The sequence below is a fragment of the Carcharhinus amblyrhynchos genome, chromosome 8 (assembly GCF_965287045.1).
Source record: "Carcharhinus amblyrhynchos chromosome 8, sCarAmb.v2.hapA, whole genome shotgun sequence".
Lineage (NCBI taxonomy): Eukaryota > Metazoa > Chordata > Chondrichthyes > Carcharhiniformes > Carcharhinidae > Carcharhinus > Carcharhinus amblyrhynchos.
In genome coordinates, this window is record NC_137331.1 from 114,621,799 (window position 1) to 114,640,956 (window position 19,158).

At 44.5% G+C, this 19,158-nt stretch overlaps 1 protein-coding gene across 3 annotated transcripts in view; it reads left to right on the plus strand.

The window, feature by feature from the left end:
* LOC145346845 (guanine nucleotide-binding protein G(s) subunit alpha) overlaps window positions 1-18,423 on the plus strand; it is a 360,141-nt gene extending 341,718 nt beyond the window's left edge. For all 3 annotated transcript variants that reach the window (XM_080194671.1, XM_080194672.1, XM_080194673.1), the window contains 6 exons: window positions 3,378-3,451; window positions 4,925-4,983; window positions 7,479-7,599; window positions 11,683-11,813; window positions 14,169-14,236; window positions 16,460-18,423. In XM_080194671.1, coding sequence (XP_080050797.1) covers window positions 3,378-3,451; window positions 4,925-4,983; window positions 7,479-7,599; window positions 11,683-11,813; window positions 14,169-14,236; window positions 16,460-16,606 — 600 coding nt within the window. In that variant the 3' untranslated portion in view covers window positions 16,607-18,423. The remainder of the gene's footprint in view (window positions 1-3,377; window positions 3,452-4,924; window positions 4,984-7,478; window positions 7,600-11,682; window positions 11,814-14,168; window positions 14,237-16,459) is intronic.
* The last annotated feature ends 735 nt before the right edge of the window (window positions 18,424-19,158 follow it).

The following is a 19,158-nucleotide window of genomic DNA, read 5'->3' on the forward strand; positions in this document are numbered from 1 at the left end:
ACCATTGCGCAGGTGCCCCGAGCTCCCAGTGAGTGTGTACAGTCATCCCTGTGGCACTCCACTAGTTACAATTTGCCATCCTGAAAATGCCCCTCTTATCCCAACTCTGTGTCTTCTTCTATCAGTTAGCCAATTCTCTGTCCATGCTAATATACTACCCAAAACACCATGGACTTTTACCCTATTAAGTAGCCTTTTGTGTGGTACCTTGTGGTACACTTTTTGGAAACCCAAGTATATTACACCTACAGGTTTCCCTTTATCTATCCTGCTCATTACAACCCCAGAGAATTCCAATAAATTTGTCAGGCTTGATTTCCCTATCATGAAGCCATGCTGACTTTGATTCTACATGCTGTGCTCTTACATCCTTTATAATGGACTCGTAACATTTTCCCAACAACAGACGTTAAGCTAACTGGCCTGTTTTTTTAATCCCCCTCCCTTTTCAAACCTCTGGGTCTTTTCCAGAATTTAAGATTTCTTGGAAGATTACCACTGGTGCATCCACTATTTCTGTAGCTACTTTCTTTAATATCCTACGATGCAATCCATCAGGTCCAGGGGATTTATCGGTCTCCGGCCCCATTAGTTTCCCTAATATCTTTCCTCTAGTGGGAGTTATTATTATTCCCTCCCTCCACTTTTGCCCCTAGATTATTTAGTATTTCTGAGATATTATTCGTATCTTTTAACATGAAGACTGATGCAAAGTAGTTATTTAACTCCCTGCCATTTCCTGATTCCCCATTATTAATCTGCATGATTATGAAAGGGTTCAATAGGATAAACATGGAGGAGATGTTTCCACATGTGTGTGGGAGACAGAACTATGGTTCATAAGTATAACACAGTCACCAGTAAATCCATAGGGAATTCAGAAGAAACTTCTTTACCCAAAGAGTGATAAGAACGAAGAACCTGCTGCCCCCCAGTGGAGACCAACGTGCAGTGGTAGTACCACTGACCGAGTACTCTAATGTCCTGGGAACACAACAACCGGTGGAATTTACATTTAATTAATCAATTCTGTTGTTTCAATTTTAAAAAATGGAAATGAAAGCTATTGGCGCAATCATTGATTGTCATGAGAATACATCTGGTTCACAAATGTTCTTTCACAGAATCACAGAATACTACAGTGCAGAAGAGGCTGTTCGGCCCATCGACTCAGCACCAAGGCATGAAAGGCCCTGACCTGCCCACCTAATCCCACTTGCCAGCAGTTGACCCATAGCCTTGAATGTTATGGCGTGCCAAGTACTCATCCAGGAGTATGTGAGGCATCCCAGGCAGCGCATTCCAGACCATCACCACCCTCTGGGTAAACATTTTTCCTCAAATCTCCCCTAAATCTCACACCCCTCAGTTTTAACTTGTACCCCGTCATAACTGACCCTTCAACTAAGGGGAACGGCTGCTCCCTATCCATCCTGTCCACGTCCCTCGTGATTTTGAGTACCTCAACCAGGTCGCCCCTCAGCCTTCTCTGCTCCAATGAAAACATCCCAAGCCTATCCAACCTCTCTTTATAACTTAAATGTTCCATCCCAGGCAGCATCTTGGTAAATCTCCTCTGCACCCCCTACAGTGTGTTCATGTCCTTCCTATAATGTGGCGACCAGAACTGTACACAGGACTCCAGCTGTGGCCAAAGTTCTATTCAACTCCATCATGACTGTCTGCTTTTGTCAGGAAGGAAATCTGCCATCCTTACCTGGTCTGGCCTACCTGTGACTGCGGACCACAGCAGTCTTAACCACCCTCTGAAAAATTGCCTAGCAAGCCCTTCAATTGTACCAAACTGCCAGAGAAAAGTCAATACTGGATCAGTATCCAGGAACTTCTTGTCAGCAGTGTGGATATACTTTTTGAAGGGGTTTTAAGTTTAGTTATTTATTAGCGTCACAGGTAGGCTTACATTGACACTGCAATGAAGTTGTGTGAAAATCCGTTAGTCACCACGCTCCGGCACCTGTTTGGATACACGAGAGAAAATTTAGCGTGGCCAATGCACCTAACCAGCACGTCTTTCGGACTGTGGGAGGAAAGTGGAGCACCCGGAGGAAACCCACGCAGGCACGGGGAGAACTCCACACAGACAGTGACCCAAGGCCAGAATCGAACCCGGGTCCCTGGTGCTGTGAGGCAGGAGTGCTCACCACTGTGACACTGGCCATTCACCACCACTTTTCTCAAGGGCAGTTGGGGGTGATCAACAAATGCTGGCCTTGCCAGCAACTCTCAACCTCCGATAAAGAATAAGAAACCCTGGAGTGGCTGTTTTGGTGAGCATAGTTGCGCTCATGGGAAAGCTGAGTAAACACCAGAGAAAGGAATATGTTGGTGGGGTTAGATGAGGAGAAATGAGAAGTGGCTCACGGGGGATATAAACACCAACATTTCAACCTGTTATATACACAATAAATATCCTAAAAAACCAAACTTTCATCAATCCTGCTCAGGTGAAGATTTGTGCAGAGGAGTTTTGTCGTGATGACTCTATTATAGAACCATAGAACACTACAGCACAGAAACAGGCCTTTTGGCCCTTCTTGTCTGTGCTGAACCATTGTTCTGCCTAGTCCCAACTACCTGCACCTGGACCATATCCCTCCACACCCTCTCATCCATGTACCTTCCAGGTTTTTCTTAAATGTTAAAAGTGAGCCTGCATTTACCACTTTATCCGGCAGCTCATTCCACACTCCCACCACTCTCTGTGTGAAGAATCCCCCTCCCAGTATTCCCTTTAAACTTTTCCCTCTTCACTCTTAACCCATGCCCTCTAGTTTTTTTTCTCCCCTAGCGGAAAAAGCTTGCTTGCATTCACTCTATCTATACCCATCATAATTTTATACACCCCTGTTAGATCTCCCCTCATTCTTCTACGCTGCAGGGAATAAAGTCCTGAAATTATATAAAACTTATAAAATTCTAACAAGATTAGACAGACTAGGTTCAGAAAGGATGTTCCCGATGGTGGGAGTGTCCAGAATTAGGGGTCATGGTTTGAGGATAAGGGGGAAACCTTTTAGGACTGAGGTGAGGAGAAGTTTCCTCACTCAGAGGGTGGTGAATGTGTGGAATTCACTACCACAGAATGTACCTGAGGCCAAAATGTTGCCTGATTTCAAGAAGAAATTAGATACAGCTCTTGGGGCTCAAGGGATGAAGGGATGTGGAAGGAACGGGGGATCAGAATATTGAATTTGATGATCAGAATGAATGATGGAGCAGGCTCGAAGGGCCAAATGGCCTCCTCCTGCTTCTAGTTTCCATGTTTCATCTCGGCTTCGTTGCACAGATATATTGTGGTTGAATTTTGTCTCATCCTGAAATATTTGTGAATATCCTCCTTGTGTCCTTTCCACCAGGATTTACTCCGATGCAGAGTTTTGACATCAGGGATTTTTGAAACAAGATTTCAAGTCGACAAAGTAAATTTTCAGTGAGTATGTTTCTGAGATCGCTGCTATAATTTTACTGTCACAAGGGCATCACAACTTCTCTAGTGAGAATTCCTTCAACAAAAATGTAAATACGATACTGAGGGGGCGAACGTCTAATCGAAAAGGAATTCTGTTGGACTAGCCTTTTGGTGGGATTGTTTTGCCATGGATGCCTGCAGTAATCGTTAGACACGGAAAATGCCGGGCTTGCCAGCGACACCCACATCCCAGGGAAGAAGGAGAAACAGATATTCAAGGCTGACTCTTGCTGAGGTGTCGCTCCATCGCGGACAGTGCGGAGTTTCAGACGAGATTATAAGCTCTGTCGGTCTACACCGGCTGGGGTAGCACATCCCGTGTTGCTATCCAGTAGCCAAAGAGTTCTTCAGTGTCCTGACCAGTGAGACTCCTTGATTCTTAAACATGGGATCAAGTTATTCATTCATTTGCTCTGTGTCAAACTGGCTACCACCTTTACAGGGCAGCGACAGTATTTCAAATGAGAGGCTGCAAAGTGCATTGAGGTGTCCTGTTCAAATCCAAGTTATTTTAATAATTCTCGTTGAGGAATTACTGAAATTTCACCCGTTTATTTTGGTGAATTTACAATGTTCAGTTAAACCACCTTTGCACGTTTCTCCACATTGTATGCACTCTTCTCAAACTCCTCTCCTGGCACAAGTTCCCAGTTGGTCTTCCCAGTCAGAGGTGGCAGATGTAGTCATACGGTGACTTGCTGGTCTTTGTGAAGACTTGACAGGTGCTAATTGAAAGGCACACGTTGTAATTATTTCCTGATAAAGTGTTAGGACTTTCCCAAAAGGAAACTGCAGGTGCCAGTATGAGGATGGGAAGCAATGCTGCAAGTTCCTGACACTGAGTGGGATTAATACAGGGTTGTAGACGTTCGAAGTCTTGGTGGACAGTCGAATTTGCTTTGAAGTTTCAAATTGGTTTCCTCAGTCGTTGAGGAAACTGTATTCTGTGGTTTAATTCTGGATAGAATTTACCGGCAAAAGACCATGCAATATCTCTTAATTAACAGCTCCTACGTCATTGCAAAAGCAAGGCAATTATTAAATCACACCAAGAATGAGTTCCACCATTATCGACAGTAAGTTGTATTGCTTGTAAACTCTGTTTGTGAATCTGTGGAATTCGCTACCTGAAAGTGCGGTGGATGCTGGGACAGTGAGTAAATTTAAGGAGGAGTTATACACAGTTTTAATTGGGAATGGGTTGAAAGGTGATGGGAAGAAGGCAGGAAAATGGGGATGAGGAGCATATCAGCCATGATCGAAAGGCGGAGCAGACTCGATGGGCTAAATGGCCTAATTCTGCTCCTATATCTGATGACTTATGAACCTAACAAGACACACTTTCTTCAACTTCCCCAACCAATACACTATGTATTTCAGTATCTAATATATGAAGAAGTCTCCTAACAATGTTACCCTGTCTTTCTTTTCCAGTATGTTTGATGTGGGAGGACAGAGAGATGAACGGAGAAAGTGGATCCAATGCTTCAATGGTTAGTAGCCTTTAATGTAAGAGAAAAGCCCTCACTTCTTCCCCTGATGCCTCTTATTAATGTTCCACTATCACATGGCTACTGAATATAGTGCTCTCCGCTGAATTTTTCCTGCCTTTTCCTCCCCTTTCTTTTGTTTATCCTGTTGTCATTTTATCAAATAATTATTTAAAACGACCTGTTCAGAGTCCAAAAGACATGAGGCGATGGCCATTGTCCAATTCTTATTCATAAATTAGCTCATTACTGGGTGGCACAGTGGCTGGCACTGCTGCCTCACAGTGCCAGGGACCCGGGTTCAATTCCCGGCTTGGGTCACTGTCTCTGTGGAGTCTACATGTTCTCACCGTGTCTCTGTGGGTTTCCTTCGGGTGTTCCGGTTTCCTCTGTCCGAAAGACGTGCTGGTTAGGTGCGTTGGCCATGCTAAATTCTCCCTCAGTGTGCCCAAACAGGTGGCGGAGTGTGGCAACTAGGGGATTTTCACAGTAACTTCATTGCAGTGTCATTGGAAGCCTACTTGTGACACTAACAAATCAACTTAAAAAGGAGCTTTAATGTCTGTACGTTTTCACATTGCATAACCAACAGCTGTAAATCTGCAGGGTGTCCATAGATTAAGGTTCATGTTAAGCAGAATGATTTCAGTTTCTTACTCAACTGAATTTGCAGCAAGCCCAGTTTAGCAAATAAATCTGCATTGGTGCAACATGCAGGTGGGGATTAAAACTGTGCAGGTTTTCAATTCACATCATCCTGATCCAGGGCTTGAGCTGTTGGTTAGCTACACATTGCTGTCACATAACGGTAGCTGTTCCAGTCAATGGCAAAGGCACACTCTGTTTCCTGGTGCTTTTGACAGGGTACATTGCGGACTGTTGTTCGCCTGTTACTGAACAAAGACAGGGGGAGGGTCAGCAGATTCAAGTCAAAGCTAACACCAGGGGTCCAGCAGCTGGAGATAGTGGTGGTCATAGAATCCCTACAGTACAGAAGGAGGCCATTTGGCCCGTCGAGCCTGCAGCGACAACAATCCCACCCAGGCCCCAACCCCCCCTAACCCCACATAATTACCCTGTCAATCTCCCTGACGTTAAGGGACAATTTATCATGGCCAATCCACCAACCCACATCTCTTTGGACTGTGGGAGGAAACTGGAGCACCTGGAAGAAACCCATGCAGACACGGGGAGAATGTGCGAACTCTGCACAGACAGTGACCCAAGCCAGGAATCGAACCCAGATCCCTGGCGCTGTGAGGCTGCAGCGCTAACCACTGTGCCACCTTGATCCTGGAATGGGGATAGTCCAGGGCAACGGGGGCACAGATTTGTTCATGTGCAGTCTGGATAATACGTTTTGACTCCACAAAAGTAATTTTGGCAACTGGGGTCTTATTTATCTCACGTGTCCCAATTTGCAAACTCAGAAGTATCTCTTCAGCCTGTCAATGGTAGGCCCTTGTACAAATGGTGCCATGTGTATTAATGAGATAGTAAATCTACTGGACCCTTTTGTTGAGGCGTTAGAATGCCTTTAACACTCAGTTTCAGTGAGTTATGTCCTCTTTCAGTATTTCTTCAACAGAATAATTATAAATGGATCAGTTGGTTTGGGAAGGACACAATGGAGTTGACCTTTCAAGAAGAACAATGGATCAGTGAACATTGATAAATGGTCCCTTTTGGATAAATCATAAAGCAAACTTCTTCTATCTATCAATTCCCTTTTCATTTCCCTCCCTTGTGAACTCACTGGTTCTTTTTTTTCCAGAAAATCAACATTTGTTGCCCCTTTCCAATTGCCCTTCAACTGAGTGCTTGCTTGGCCATTTCAGTGGCATGTAGATCTGACTACGGGAAAGGTGACTAAGAATGGCAGATTTCCTTCCTTAAAAGACATTGGTGAACAAAATGAGTTGTTGCAACATGAGTTTCATGGTTGCTGTTACGGACTTTTAATTCCAGATTTATTAATTGAATTTAAGTTCTGCCAACTGCCTTGAACCCCTGCCCCCAGAGCCTTTGGATTCCTAATCCAGTGACATTACCACTCCGCCACTGTCTCCCCTTTCAGTGGAGCGCTGCACTAACCTGCTCACCTGATATTGCCGTGCCTGCTGTACATTTCAGTTCCGAAGACCGGTCTTTACTTAAGTGTTCCAGCAGAGGCATTCGCAGCAAACCAATGCTAGCTCTAGCAGTCAGCTCGAATGATCACATTGAGTGTAATCAGTCCATTCCACGTGCTTCCTTTGCTGGTGGAGTCATTGATAGTACATCAGTGAGCGCGGCTATCACTCAGTTCTATTAAAGATCAGTTGGGTGTATAACAAACATTGGAGACAATTTAAAACAAAAAATCTGTCACCGTAATAATTTGATAGATGAATTCAGACGTCATAGTTCTTTTTGGCATCCCGTAATTATGTTATGTTCTTCCCTTCTCCATTCTTCTCCCTCCCCTTGATGGGCCTGCTGCAACCTATCGCGTGTAGACGTCACGGCTATAATTTTTGTGGTGGCCAGTAGTAGCTACAACATGGTTATAAGGGAAGACAATAACACCAATCGACTCCGAGAGGCTCTTGATCTCTTCAAAAGCATCTGGAACAACAGGTAAAGTAGAATCTGACCTTTGTTTTTACACTCTGTTCACCATTTGATTGTCAACAAGTGCCAGGTAATGACCTGTGAATGACCAATGAATCTAACCATCTTCCCTTGACATTCAGTGGAATTACCATCACTGAATTCCCCACTTTTTGACATCCTGGGAGTTCCCATTGACCACAAACTGAACTGGATCAGCCATGTAAATACTCTAGCTACAAGAACAGTTCAGGGATGGGAATTCCATAGCGTGTAACTCGCCTCCTGACTCCCCAGAGCCTGTCCACCATCTACAAGGCACAAGTCAGGAGTGTGATGGAATACTCCCCACTTGCCTGAATGAGTGCAGCTCCAACAACAGCAAGAGGTTGACACCATCCAAGACAAAGAAGCCCATTTAATTGGCAACCCATCCACTGCCGTAAACATTCACTCCTTCTGCCACAATCCAGTGAGAGCAACATGTACCCATCTACAAGATGCACTGCAGCAGTTCAGCAAGGCTCCTTCAACAGCACCTTCTAAAACTGCAACTCCTAACAAGGGCAGGAGATACATGGGAACACCACCATCTGTAAGTTCCCTTCCAAGCCACTAACCAGCCTGACTTGGAAACGTGTTGTTATTCCTTCATTGCCACTGGGTAAAGACCTTGGAATTCCCTCCCTAACAGCACATGGACTGCAGCGGTTCATAAAGGAGAATCCCAGCACCTTCTTAAGGACAGTCAGGGATGGGGATTAAATATTGGGTTAGCCAGTAGTGCCCATATCTCAAGAAAGACAAAAAAAACTTGAAAAAAGTTTTGAAGCTTCCCTGTTTAGAGGATAACACACAGATTGTGGAAGAGCTGAGAAGGGGCCTGCTGGATTCAAATCCAGTTGAGCAGAAGGCAGTTTGGGATGGTAAATGTTTTCAGTTTGATTCGGAATTCAGAACGACGCTTGCACAGTTTACTCAGTCCACCGTAGAAGTAAAATAGACAGTGTTGTCAGCCGAAAATAAATTTTCACTTCCATTAAAAGAAAGGAATATTGATTTCTGCCTGGACTTTTTCTCAATTTCATGTGTAAGTTTCTTTTCACGCAACTCTACTGGAGGGTTGAAAGGAGGAAGTGGAGTGATCTCAACTTTAGCAGGAAATCCTGTATGGACTTCTTCAAAATAAATTGCATGAACAAATATAAGTCCAGAAAATCCAAATGTGATTATGTTTGCAAGTGATTTGGTTTTAAATGGTATAATATCAATATCTTTGATGCCCTTCTTTGCGATTGTGGTAACGGGCTACTAAGAGAGGAGGTCATGGATTTGATATCCTGTCTGTGCTGAGTTAGTTATCTGTAACAGGGAGAATGTTGCAGGATTGGCCTTAGCCTGCCTGAACCAGGGAGAATGTCAGCTAACCATTCCCACTTTAGCTCAGTCTCCAGTGCCTCCTGCGGTGGAGTTGATGTGAAGTGCAGATGTTAGGTGAGGTCGGAATTGGGTTAGGCAGCGATACATTCCATCGCTCAGCATGGGCTCTTGGCTAAAGAGTGGCCACTTGGATTATAATCTGGAGAATGATCAACGTCTGAGGAAGTATAAGCACAGCGGGAGAGGAAAAATGCAGTAGAAACCAAACATATTACACGATGTGACTTCAGATATCTCAGTTTGTTACATAGGATTTACAGCAGAGATCAAGGCCATTTGACCCAACCTTAAGCTCCAAAAAGCCGCCTCCCACCTCTTGTTCATCTTCTCCCATCAACATCTCCTTGTGTGGTATTTGGTGGTCTGATCTGAGAAGCAGTGACGATCTGGCTGGCGAGAACATTGTTGTGTAGGCATAGTAATGAACTATAACCTCCAAAGGTTAAAGGACAGACAAAAGATGCACCTTATGTAATACACTTTATAAACACTCCTTTACATTGCTGCAGGACTTGTGACCATTTTCAGGTACAGCATAAGATTTGAAACCTTGTAACATATATATAAAAACATATATACTTAATGATTCACAACCAAGAGGTGGGGGGGTGACACTGAGTGTAGCAGAGGTGCGGGCAGGGGTAGCTGTCTGCAATGTAGCTTGTTAGAAAGTAGAAGCAGGGGTAGGCCATTCAGCCCTTTGAGTTTGCTCCGCTATTCAGTTTGATCATGGCTGATCATCATATTCAATATCCTGATCCCGCCTTCCCCCACATCCTTTGATCTCTTCAGCCCCAAGAGCTATATCTAATTCCTTTTTGAAATCACACAAGGTTTTGGCCTCAACTACATTCTGTGGTAGTGAATTGCACATATTGGCTACCCTCTGGGTGAAGAAATTTCTCCTCACCTCAGTCCCAAAATGTTTACCCCTCATCCTCAAATTATGACCCCTAGTTCTGGACTCCCCCACCATCAGGGACATTCTAACTGAACCTACCCTGTCTAACCCTGTTAGAATTGTATAAGTTTCTATGAGATGCCTTCTCTCACATATATCTTGATGGTGCATATTTTACACGTGTGTGACATTTGCCTAAGCCTATTTGCTGTTCCTGGAGCAAACTCTTTATGAGGATGTTTGTTGAGGGACAGGCACATTGGGCCAAATAGCTTCCATCGCTACATGAGTCTAACATTCTGAAGGCCATAACTCTCAGTGCCTTGTTTGGGGGTTGCTGTGGTTTGTGACAGCGTGCTGCGTATGTATGAAGGAAGGTATAACCCAGGAGCAGGAGGAGACCTGCTCCACCAGTCAATAAGATCGTGACTGATGTGATTGTGGTCTCATTTCCACATTCTGCTTACTCCTGATAACCTTGGCTCTCTCGTTGGTCAAGAATCTATCTACCTCTGCCTTAAAATTATTCCCTGACCCAGCTCCAACACTCTCGGAGAAAGACACTTCCAATGGTTCACAACCATCTTGAGAGAAAACATTCTTCTTGAATCCATTTTAAATTGGGAATCCCTTATTTTTAAACTGTGTTCCCCGGTTCTAGTCTCTCCCGCCAAGAACAACATCCTTTCAACACCCACCTTGTCAAGTCCCCTCAGGATACGATATGTTTCAATTAGATCACTTCTCAAGCTTCTAAACTCGGATAGATAAGGCCCAGTCTGCCCAAGCTTTCCTCATAAGAAAACCCCCTCATCCCAGGTACCTCTGAACCGCTTTTAACGCATTGATATCCTTTTTTAAATAAGGAGACCAAAACAGTACTCGAGATATGGTCCCACCAATCATAGAATCCCTACAGTGCAGAAGGAGGCCATTCGAATCTTCACTGACTCTAAGATCATCCCATGCTATGCCCATAACTCCTGCTAATCGTCCTAATCTTGAGACTAAGGGACAATTTTTGCAAGGCTAATCCAAATAACCTACACATCTTTGGCGTGTGGAAGGAAACCGGAGCACCTGGAAGAAACCCACGCAGACACAGGGAGAACGTGCAAACTCCACATAGATGGTCACCCAAGGCCGGAATCGAACCCAGGTCCTTGGCGTAGTGAACAGTGCTAACCACCATGCTGTCTACATGCCCTGCTGTGTACTGTGTAATCGTGTTAAGCACATCCTGTCACTATAGACTCCATGGCTTTATATTCCATATGAGGAAACTAATATTTCATAGACAAATGGAAGCACTAATCCATATTGCCACATACAGGAAGTGCAGAGTGAGCTGCAAGTAACCCTTCGGCTATGTTAGATTTAGCACAGTGGTTAGCACTGCTGCTTCACAGCACCAGGGACTCGTGTTCAGTTCCTGGCTTGGGTCACTGTCTGTGTGGAGTCTGCATGTTCTTCCTGTATCTGCATGGGTTTCCTCCAGGTGCTCTGGTTTCCAGTCCAAAAGACGTGCTGGTTAAGTGCATTGGCCATGCTAAATCCTCCCTCAGTGTATCCGAACAGGCGCCAGAATGTGGCGACTAGGGAATTTTCACAGTAACTTCATTGCAGTGTTAATATAAGCCAACTTGTGACTAATAAATAAACTTTAGATATGTACTACAATGTGTGTTACTCAAATCCCAGCTAACATACAGCACCTCAGTAGAATGAGTTGTTTTACCACGTGCTTGCTGTTGTTCCTTTTATACTAGGTGGCTGCGGACCATTTCTGTCATCCTCTTTTTGAACAAGCAAGACCTTCTGGCCGAGAAAGTGTTGGCGGGAAAATCCAAAATTGAAGATTATTTTCCAGAGTATATACGCTATACTACACCAGATGATGGTAATGCTTTCAGAGTTGTATAAATTGTGCCAAGCCTTTTTTGGAACATAGGAACAATAAGAGGCCATTTAGCCCCTCAAGCCTGCTCTCCCATTCAGTGAGATCATGCCTGTGACCCAATCCCATCCACCAGCCTTGGCTTCCATTCCCCTAATACCTTAAGTGGCAAAATAATTATCTCCAGTTGAATTAAGAACCTAGCATTATTGCTGATAAAAGAGACACACTGTTGAAACTTTTAGTCTTGCTCTCATCTGTACAGATGCAAGAATACCAAATTTCAAAGTGAACAAGGATGGGCACATGGAGCATACCAGAATGATAGAGAGTGGATAGCTTGATCTTGGTTTTGGACAAAGCTCGGCACAACATCGAGGGCCGAAGGGCCTGTACTGTGCTGTACTGTTCTACGTTCGATGTAATCTGTGCTGCATAAGGAAAGTGTGCTGATTGGACACAGGCCGTGGAGATTCCACCAGGGTAGAGTTATCACCCATCACCCCTCAACCCAACCCCAGGCTTTTGTTTAAATTCAGAAAAGGCAAGTCAGCTCTGATTGGTTGAACTGTTGCCATGGGGAATGCACCCATTTTACCTTGATATACTAATTGCTCACGTGCTCTGATTGCATTTGTAATGTTCAGAAATATTGGAAGTGAACTTATTGGTCGCCTGCAGGAGCTTCCCCAGTTTATTTATCATTGTTCATGCTTCCCTCTGCCCCGTGGCGCCATCCTGGCCCCACCCTGCCCTGTGGCTTCACCCTGCCCCGTGGCACCACCCTGCCCCGTGACGCCATCCTGTTCCGTCGCCCCATCCTGCCCTTCTCACCCATCCACTCCCTCAATCTGTTCCCATTCCCCCTGGGCTAATTGCCATCTTGAAGTCTCACAGCTGGAATGCCATCACATACAGTTTTGCAGCTGGAGTACTGTGTGCAGTTTTGGGCGCCGCACCTGCGCAAGGATATTTTGGCCTTGGAGGGAGTGCAGAGGAGGTTTACTAGGCTGATACCGGAGTTGAGGGGGTTGAGCTATGAGGAGAGGCTGAATAAACTAGGCTTGTACTCGTTAGAGTTTAGAAGAATGAGGGGAGATCTCATTGAGACGTATAAGATGATGAATGGGATGGATAGGATAGAGGTGGAAAGACTCTTCCCGCTCAAAAAAGACAGTAGGACTAGGGGGCACAGCCTCAAGATAAAGGGGGGGCAGTTCAGAACGGAGTTGAGGAGGAACTTCTTCACTCAAAGGGTGGTGAATCTCTGGAATTCTCTGCCCGTTGAAGTGGTGGAGGCTGCCTCGCTAAATATTTTTAAGAAGCGGGTTGATGGGTTTTTGATAAGAGAGGGGATTAAGGGTTATGGGGAGAGGGCGGGAAAGTGGAACTGAGCCACGACAGATCAGCCATGATCTTATTGAATGGCGGGGCAGGCTCGAAGGGCCAGATGGCCTACTCCTGCTCCTATTTCTTATGTTCTTATGTTCTTATAACTTGCATTCCCGAAGTGGTGTAATCTCAGATTTCCCCCACTGCCCCTAACCCCTCTCTACAAAATCAGATTCTTTGAAGAAACCCCATACATCTAAATTTTGTTTTTAATAGCTGTATAACAAGTCCTGTATTCTTGGGCGCCGCACCTGCGCAAGGATATTTTGGCCCTGGAGGGAGTGCAGAGGAGGTTTACTAGGCTGATACCGGAGTTGAGGGGGTTGAGCTATGAGGAGAGGCTGAATAAACTAGGCTTGTACTCGTTAGAGTTTAGAAGAATGAGGGGAGATCTCATTGAGACGTATAAGATGATGAATGGGATGGATAGGATAGAGGTGGAGAGACTCTTCCCGCTCAAAAAAGACAGTAGGACCAGGGGGCACAGCCTCAAGATAAAGGGGAGGCGGTTTAGAACGGAGTTGAGGAGGAACTTCTTCACTCAAAGGGTGGTGAATCTCTGGAATTCTCTGCCCGTTGAAGTGGTGGAGGCTGCCTCGCTAAATATTTTTAAGAAGCGGGTTGATGGGTTTTTGATAAGAGAGGGGATTAAGGGTTATGGGGAGAGGGCGGGAATGTGGAACTGAGCCACGACAGATCAGCCATGATCTTATTGAATGGTGGGGCAGGCTCAAAGGGCCAGATGGCCTACTCCTGCTCCTATTTCTTATGTTCTTATGTTCTTATGTTTCATTTCTGGAATAATTCAGAGGTCTGTCAAAGGCGAGTCTGCCCACAGCTTTCGATTCATCGAGTGATTGAGTTCAGCAAGCCTCGATGTGAGAGACAGCAAAACCGTAACAATGAATAAAGTGCCTCTTGAACTGGGCTTTATTTTAATTCATTGCTTCTTTGTTTTGGGAACAGCAACTCCAGAGCCAGGGGAAGACACAAGAGTCACGAGAGCAAAATATTTTGTACGGGACGAGTTTCTTGTAAGTATTGAATTGAGGTTGATGCAATGTTGGAAAGAATTTCATGTAACACAACACGACACAGGAACTCGAATGAGAGCTTTACAAAAGCAGAATACTGCAGATGCTGGAAATCAGAAATAAAAACATAAAATGCTGGAACTTCTCAGCAGGTCTGGCAGCATCGCTGGAGAGAAACAGTTAATATTTCCGGTTGAGAACCTTTGATCAGATTCAGGAACACTCCTCTCTCTGTCCATTGATCTCTGAAGATGGAAAGGCAGGTTAATAGGGTGGTAAATGGCACACTCGCCTTTATCAAGCATAAGCATATGGCATACAAATGCCTACATATAGGCAAATGGCACACTCGCCTTTATCAAGCATAAGCATATGGCATACAAATGCCTACATATAGGCAAATGGCACACTCGCCTTTATCAAGCGGGGTATAGATTACAGAAACAGAGAGGTCATGTAGGAGTTGTGTAGAAGTTTGGTGAGGCCACAGCTGGAGTACTGTGTGCAGTTCTGCTAACCACATTATAGGAAGGACTTGAACACACTGGAGCGGGTGCAGAGGAGATTCATCAGGATGCTGCCTGGGATGGAACATTGAAGTTATGAAGAGAGGTTGGATAGGCTTGGGATGTTTTCACTGGAGCAGAGAAAACTGAGGGGAGACCTGATTGAGATGCTCAAGATTATGAGGGACATGGACAGGGTGGAGAGGGAGCAGCTGTTCCCCTTAGTTGAAGGGTCAGTTATGAGGGGACACAAGTTAAAAGTGAGGGAGGAGGTTTAGGTGGGATTTGAGGAAAACCATTTTTACCCAGAGGGTGGTGGTGATTTGGAATGCGCTGCCTGGGAGGGTGGTGGAGGCGGGATGCCTCACATTCTTTAAAAAATACCTAGATGAGTACTTGGCACGTCATAACGTTCAGGGCTGTGGGCCATGTGATGGCAAGTGGGATTTTCATGTGTCGGTGCAGACTCACTGGGCTGAAGGGCCTGATCTGCACTGTAATATTCTGAGAGATGCTGCAAGACCAGCTGAGTATTTACAGCATTTTCCATTTTGAGTGGAGAGTTTTATGTTTTATTTAATAATTCAGACTTTGAAGAGTGATGCCAAAATGCGTAGTTTGAGAAAAATGCCAGATGGTGAATCCTACCCAAGGGTTTTCATCCTCGATATACCCTTTAATGCTTTAGTGAGGCTCTCTCCCCCTCTGCCATTTTTATCTTGCAATTCTTTCCCTGCAGTTGTACCTTCAAGCATTGCTTTGCAGTGTGCCAATATAATTTAGTTTCATATTGATTATACATTTTATATTTTGATCTGGAATGGTATGACAGGAGCTATAGATAATCCAGATCTTAAATCCACCATATAACCTAAATTAACCCGAAACGCAAAACAATCTCTGTGCTCCTCCAATTCTGGTCAATTGAAGCCAAACTGTTGTCTGATTTCAAGAAGAAATTAGATTTAGCTCTTAGGGCTAAAGGGATCAAGGAATATGGGAGGAAGGCAGGATCAGTACATTAAATTTGATGATCAGCCATGATCATAGAATCCCTACAGTGCACTGACCACAATCTCACCCACGCCCTATTCCCAAAATCCCACATAGTTACCCTGTTAATCCCTCTAACGTACACATCCTGGGACACTAAGGAGCAATTTAGCATGGCCAGTCAACCTAATCTGTACAGCTTTGGAGTGTGGGAAGAAACCAGAGCATCTGGAGGAAACCCACACAGACACGGAGAGAATGTGCAAACTCCACACAGACAGTGACCCTGAGAATCGAACCCGGATCCCTGGAACTATGGGGGACATGATGAAGGACAGAGCAGGCGCGATGGGCCAAATGGCCCACTCCTGCATCTATTTTCTATGGTCTCCTCCCCATCCCTGATTTTCCTCCCTCAGCCTTTAGCTGCTTAGGGCTGAATGCTCTAGAATTCGCACACTATCTCTCTATTTATCTCCCCTCCTTAAAACCTATCGATTTACTGTCTCATTGTGTGGCCCGGTGTTAAACTTTGTTTCCTGACGTGGCCGTGAAGTGCCTTGGGGACTTGTAACCGTGTTAAAGGATTTATATAAATGCCCGTCAGTGCTAACACAGGAAGGCCTGCTTTGCTGATTTTAGTTTGTGGATAAAGCGTGAGCCTAGCGCCTTTCGGGTATCTGAGTAGCCTGTCTGTAACCACAGGCATTGTGTCTTTCTGCAGAGGATCAGCACAGCAAGCGGAGATGGACGGCATTACTGTTACCCTCACTTCACCTGTGCAGTAGACACGGAAAACATCCGGAGGGTATTCAATGACTGTCGAGATATTATTCAGAGAATGCATCTCCGCCAGTATGAACTGTTGTGATGGAGAAACAAGCTGAGATCTTGATTTTTGGACTCCCTGATTCCTTTTTCTTAATGTGCCCGCACAGGGTGGAAGAAATACGAGTGAAGTGCATCAACTTTGCTCTCTAAACTCGCTCTTTCTTCATTCCTTACTTCCCGTGTTCTCCTCTCGCATACTTTTTTTTTTGTGCAGCACATTCTACTTTTATTTTCTGAAACCTTGCTTTTTTTTTCCCCCTCTCTCTCTCTGTGGTTCCATAGAGCCCCTCTGGCTACCTCTGTCTGTGTCTGACAGACACCCAGAGCGCACCTCAGCCTGTCTCCCTGCAGGCTGCTGGCTGGACCGTCTAGCCGTCTCTGTCCTCGGGCAGCACATGGTGGCACTACCCTCGGACTTCTCTCCCTGTCTGGGTTTCTTTTCAACACGACACTCGAGAGTACTTGATGGGGGAAAGCATTATTAGGACGAAAACGGCACTTTTTGCATCGGGTAATTTAAAAAAAAACTGTCGAGGAAGTTCACACAATGTAGCAGCACCACGATATTTAATAGTTTCACTGTTTTCAGCATTAAGACACATGCAGGACGGCTGAAAGAAAAGGAACTCATCTTAAGCCAGTGATGGCCGAGAAATACAAATAAGCGAGGCAGGATGTCCAGGTCATACAAATAGGAGCAATTGTCTGAGGTCCATGGGGCTATCGAGTCTCACCACATCTTAGATCTTGAACAGAAACTGCTTCAGCCTACAAACACAGGCTGAATACCCTCACACACTAATGTTTGTCCAAAGTGTCCATTATGATCCCTTAGCTTAGATCATGTATGGACAAATAGTCCTACATTTGTTTATTTTTTGGTTTGTTTTACTGCTGATTATTATCTTGTACAGACTGTAAAATGTATTATTTTGTACAACTTTATTGAAGAAAAATACTTGTAGAAGATCTTTGTGCCTTGATTATGGCTGTACCTGTAAAATGAGCTAAGATGTAAGTATGTTTGATTGCGCTGTACAGCTTCTGTGTCCACACCCCGACTGCAGCGGTGGCTGGAGGCGGGGCAAGTTTATCTGTAGAGATTAGTTTTTTTTTCTCTCTCTGGTTTATAAAAGAAGGAAAACGCTCTTTAGTAAAAGAAAACCTGTATAAATTATGCAAATTAACCACTTACCTTTACGAGATGAGGTCAGAGGCGAGGAGCTGTCGCAATGCCTTGTTTTGGATTCTCAGCTTTAACCCACCGGAATCCATCCAAGTTGTCCAAAATGCAAAAGTTGGAATTCTTTCAATGGGAACCAAGGTTTTTTTGCTAGAAGTATACATGTTTGGTAATTCTTTGGTCATTCATAGACCCTTCACAAATGCATAGGCATTGTGAATGTGTGAGCACCATTAGGTGGGGTCTTAAACCCTCGTATCAACAGCAGCTTTTAGTGTGCAAGTAAATAGTCAGAAACGGAAACAAAAAAAACAACAAAAAACAACTAAGGTGTAAACCTTTGTGTCTGGCCTAAGAGAATTACATAATGACATTTTTATTTCTCTTTTAATAAAGAGATATGTTAGAAAAGTTTATTTTAAATATTGTAGAATTTGAGATGTGTTTCTCAGACTTGAATAATTTATGCAAATCACATTCTCAGAACAAGTTGTGGTACAGTACGGAAAAAAAAGCAAAAATCGCTGTAGCAATAAGGCATGTCCTTTCTAGTGATTATTACACTGCTTTATATTTTATACCTAGGTGTTTTATGTTTCTGTGAGTATATACTTTTCATGTGTCTGAGATAACTTGTACAATTTGTACAATGTTAAAAAAAATTACAGTTGCAATAACAGAAACCCAGTTAAGTGTTAGTTCTATACTTTAAAATGGAGACCCTGCCCCCACCTACTGTACCTATCATTTGGAATTCTATTTTTCACTTTCTCTGTGTTTAATTGACATATACCTTTGTACAACATTTATGAGTAGGAAAGACAAGAAGCACACAAAAAGCACAGTGGTTAACACTGCTGCCTTGCAATGCCAGGGACCTGGGTTTGATTCCCGGTTTGGGTCACTGTCTGTGCGGAGTCCGCACGTTCTCCCCGTGTCCGAGTGGGTTTCCTCCGGGTGCTCCGGTTTCCTCCCACAGTCTGAAAGACGTGTTGGTCAGGTGCATTGACCCAAACAGGTGCCGGGGTGTGGTGACTAAGGGAATTTCACAGTAACTTCATTGTAGTGTTAATGTAAGCCTTACTTGTAAGTAATAAATAAACTTTACTTTCCCGCCTCCCACGGGAATTGTAGCGGGCAGGGACACGGACCATGCAAAGGTCCACTGACCTCGGTCAGGACTTTCCAGCTTTGGAGCGCGGCTGGTAAATCCCACCCCAGGAAAGACGTCCATATCAGGGGAACACAACTCGCCCATAGAATATCAAGGCAAGGTCTGCACCACAAGTTGATTTTCCGTCAATGCTGTAATTGTGTGTGGGCACAGAGATGATGAGATATCTTATCCTCCCATCTCCAATGCTGTGAAAATGACATCCTCAAACCGAGAGCTCAATAGATCAATCAAG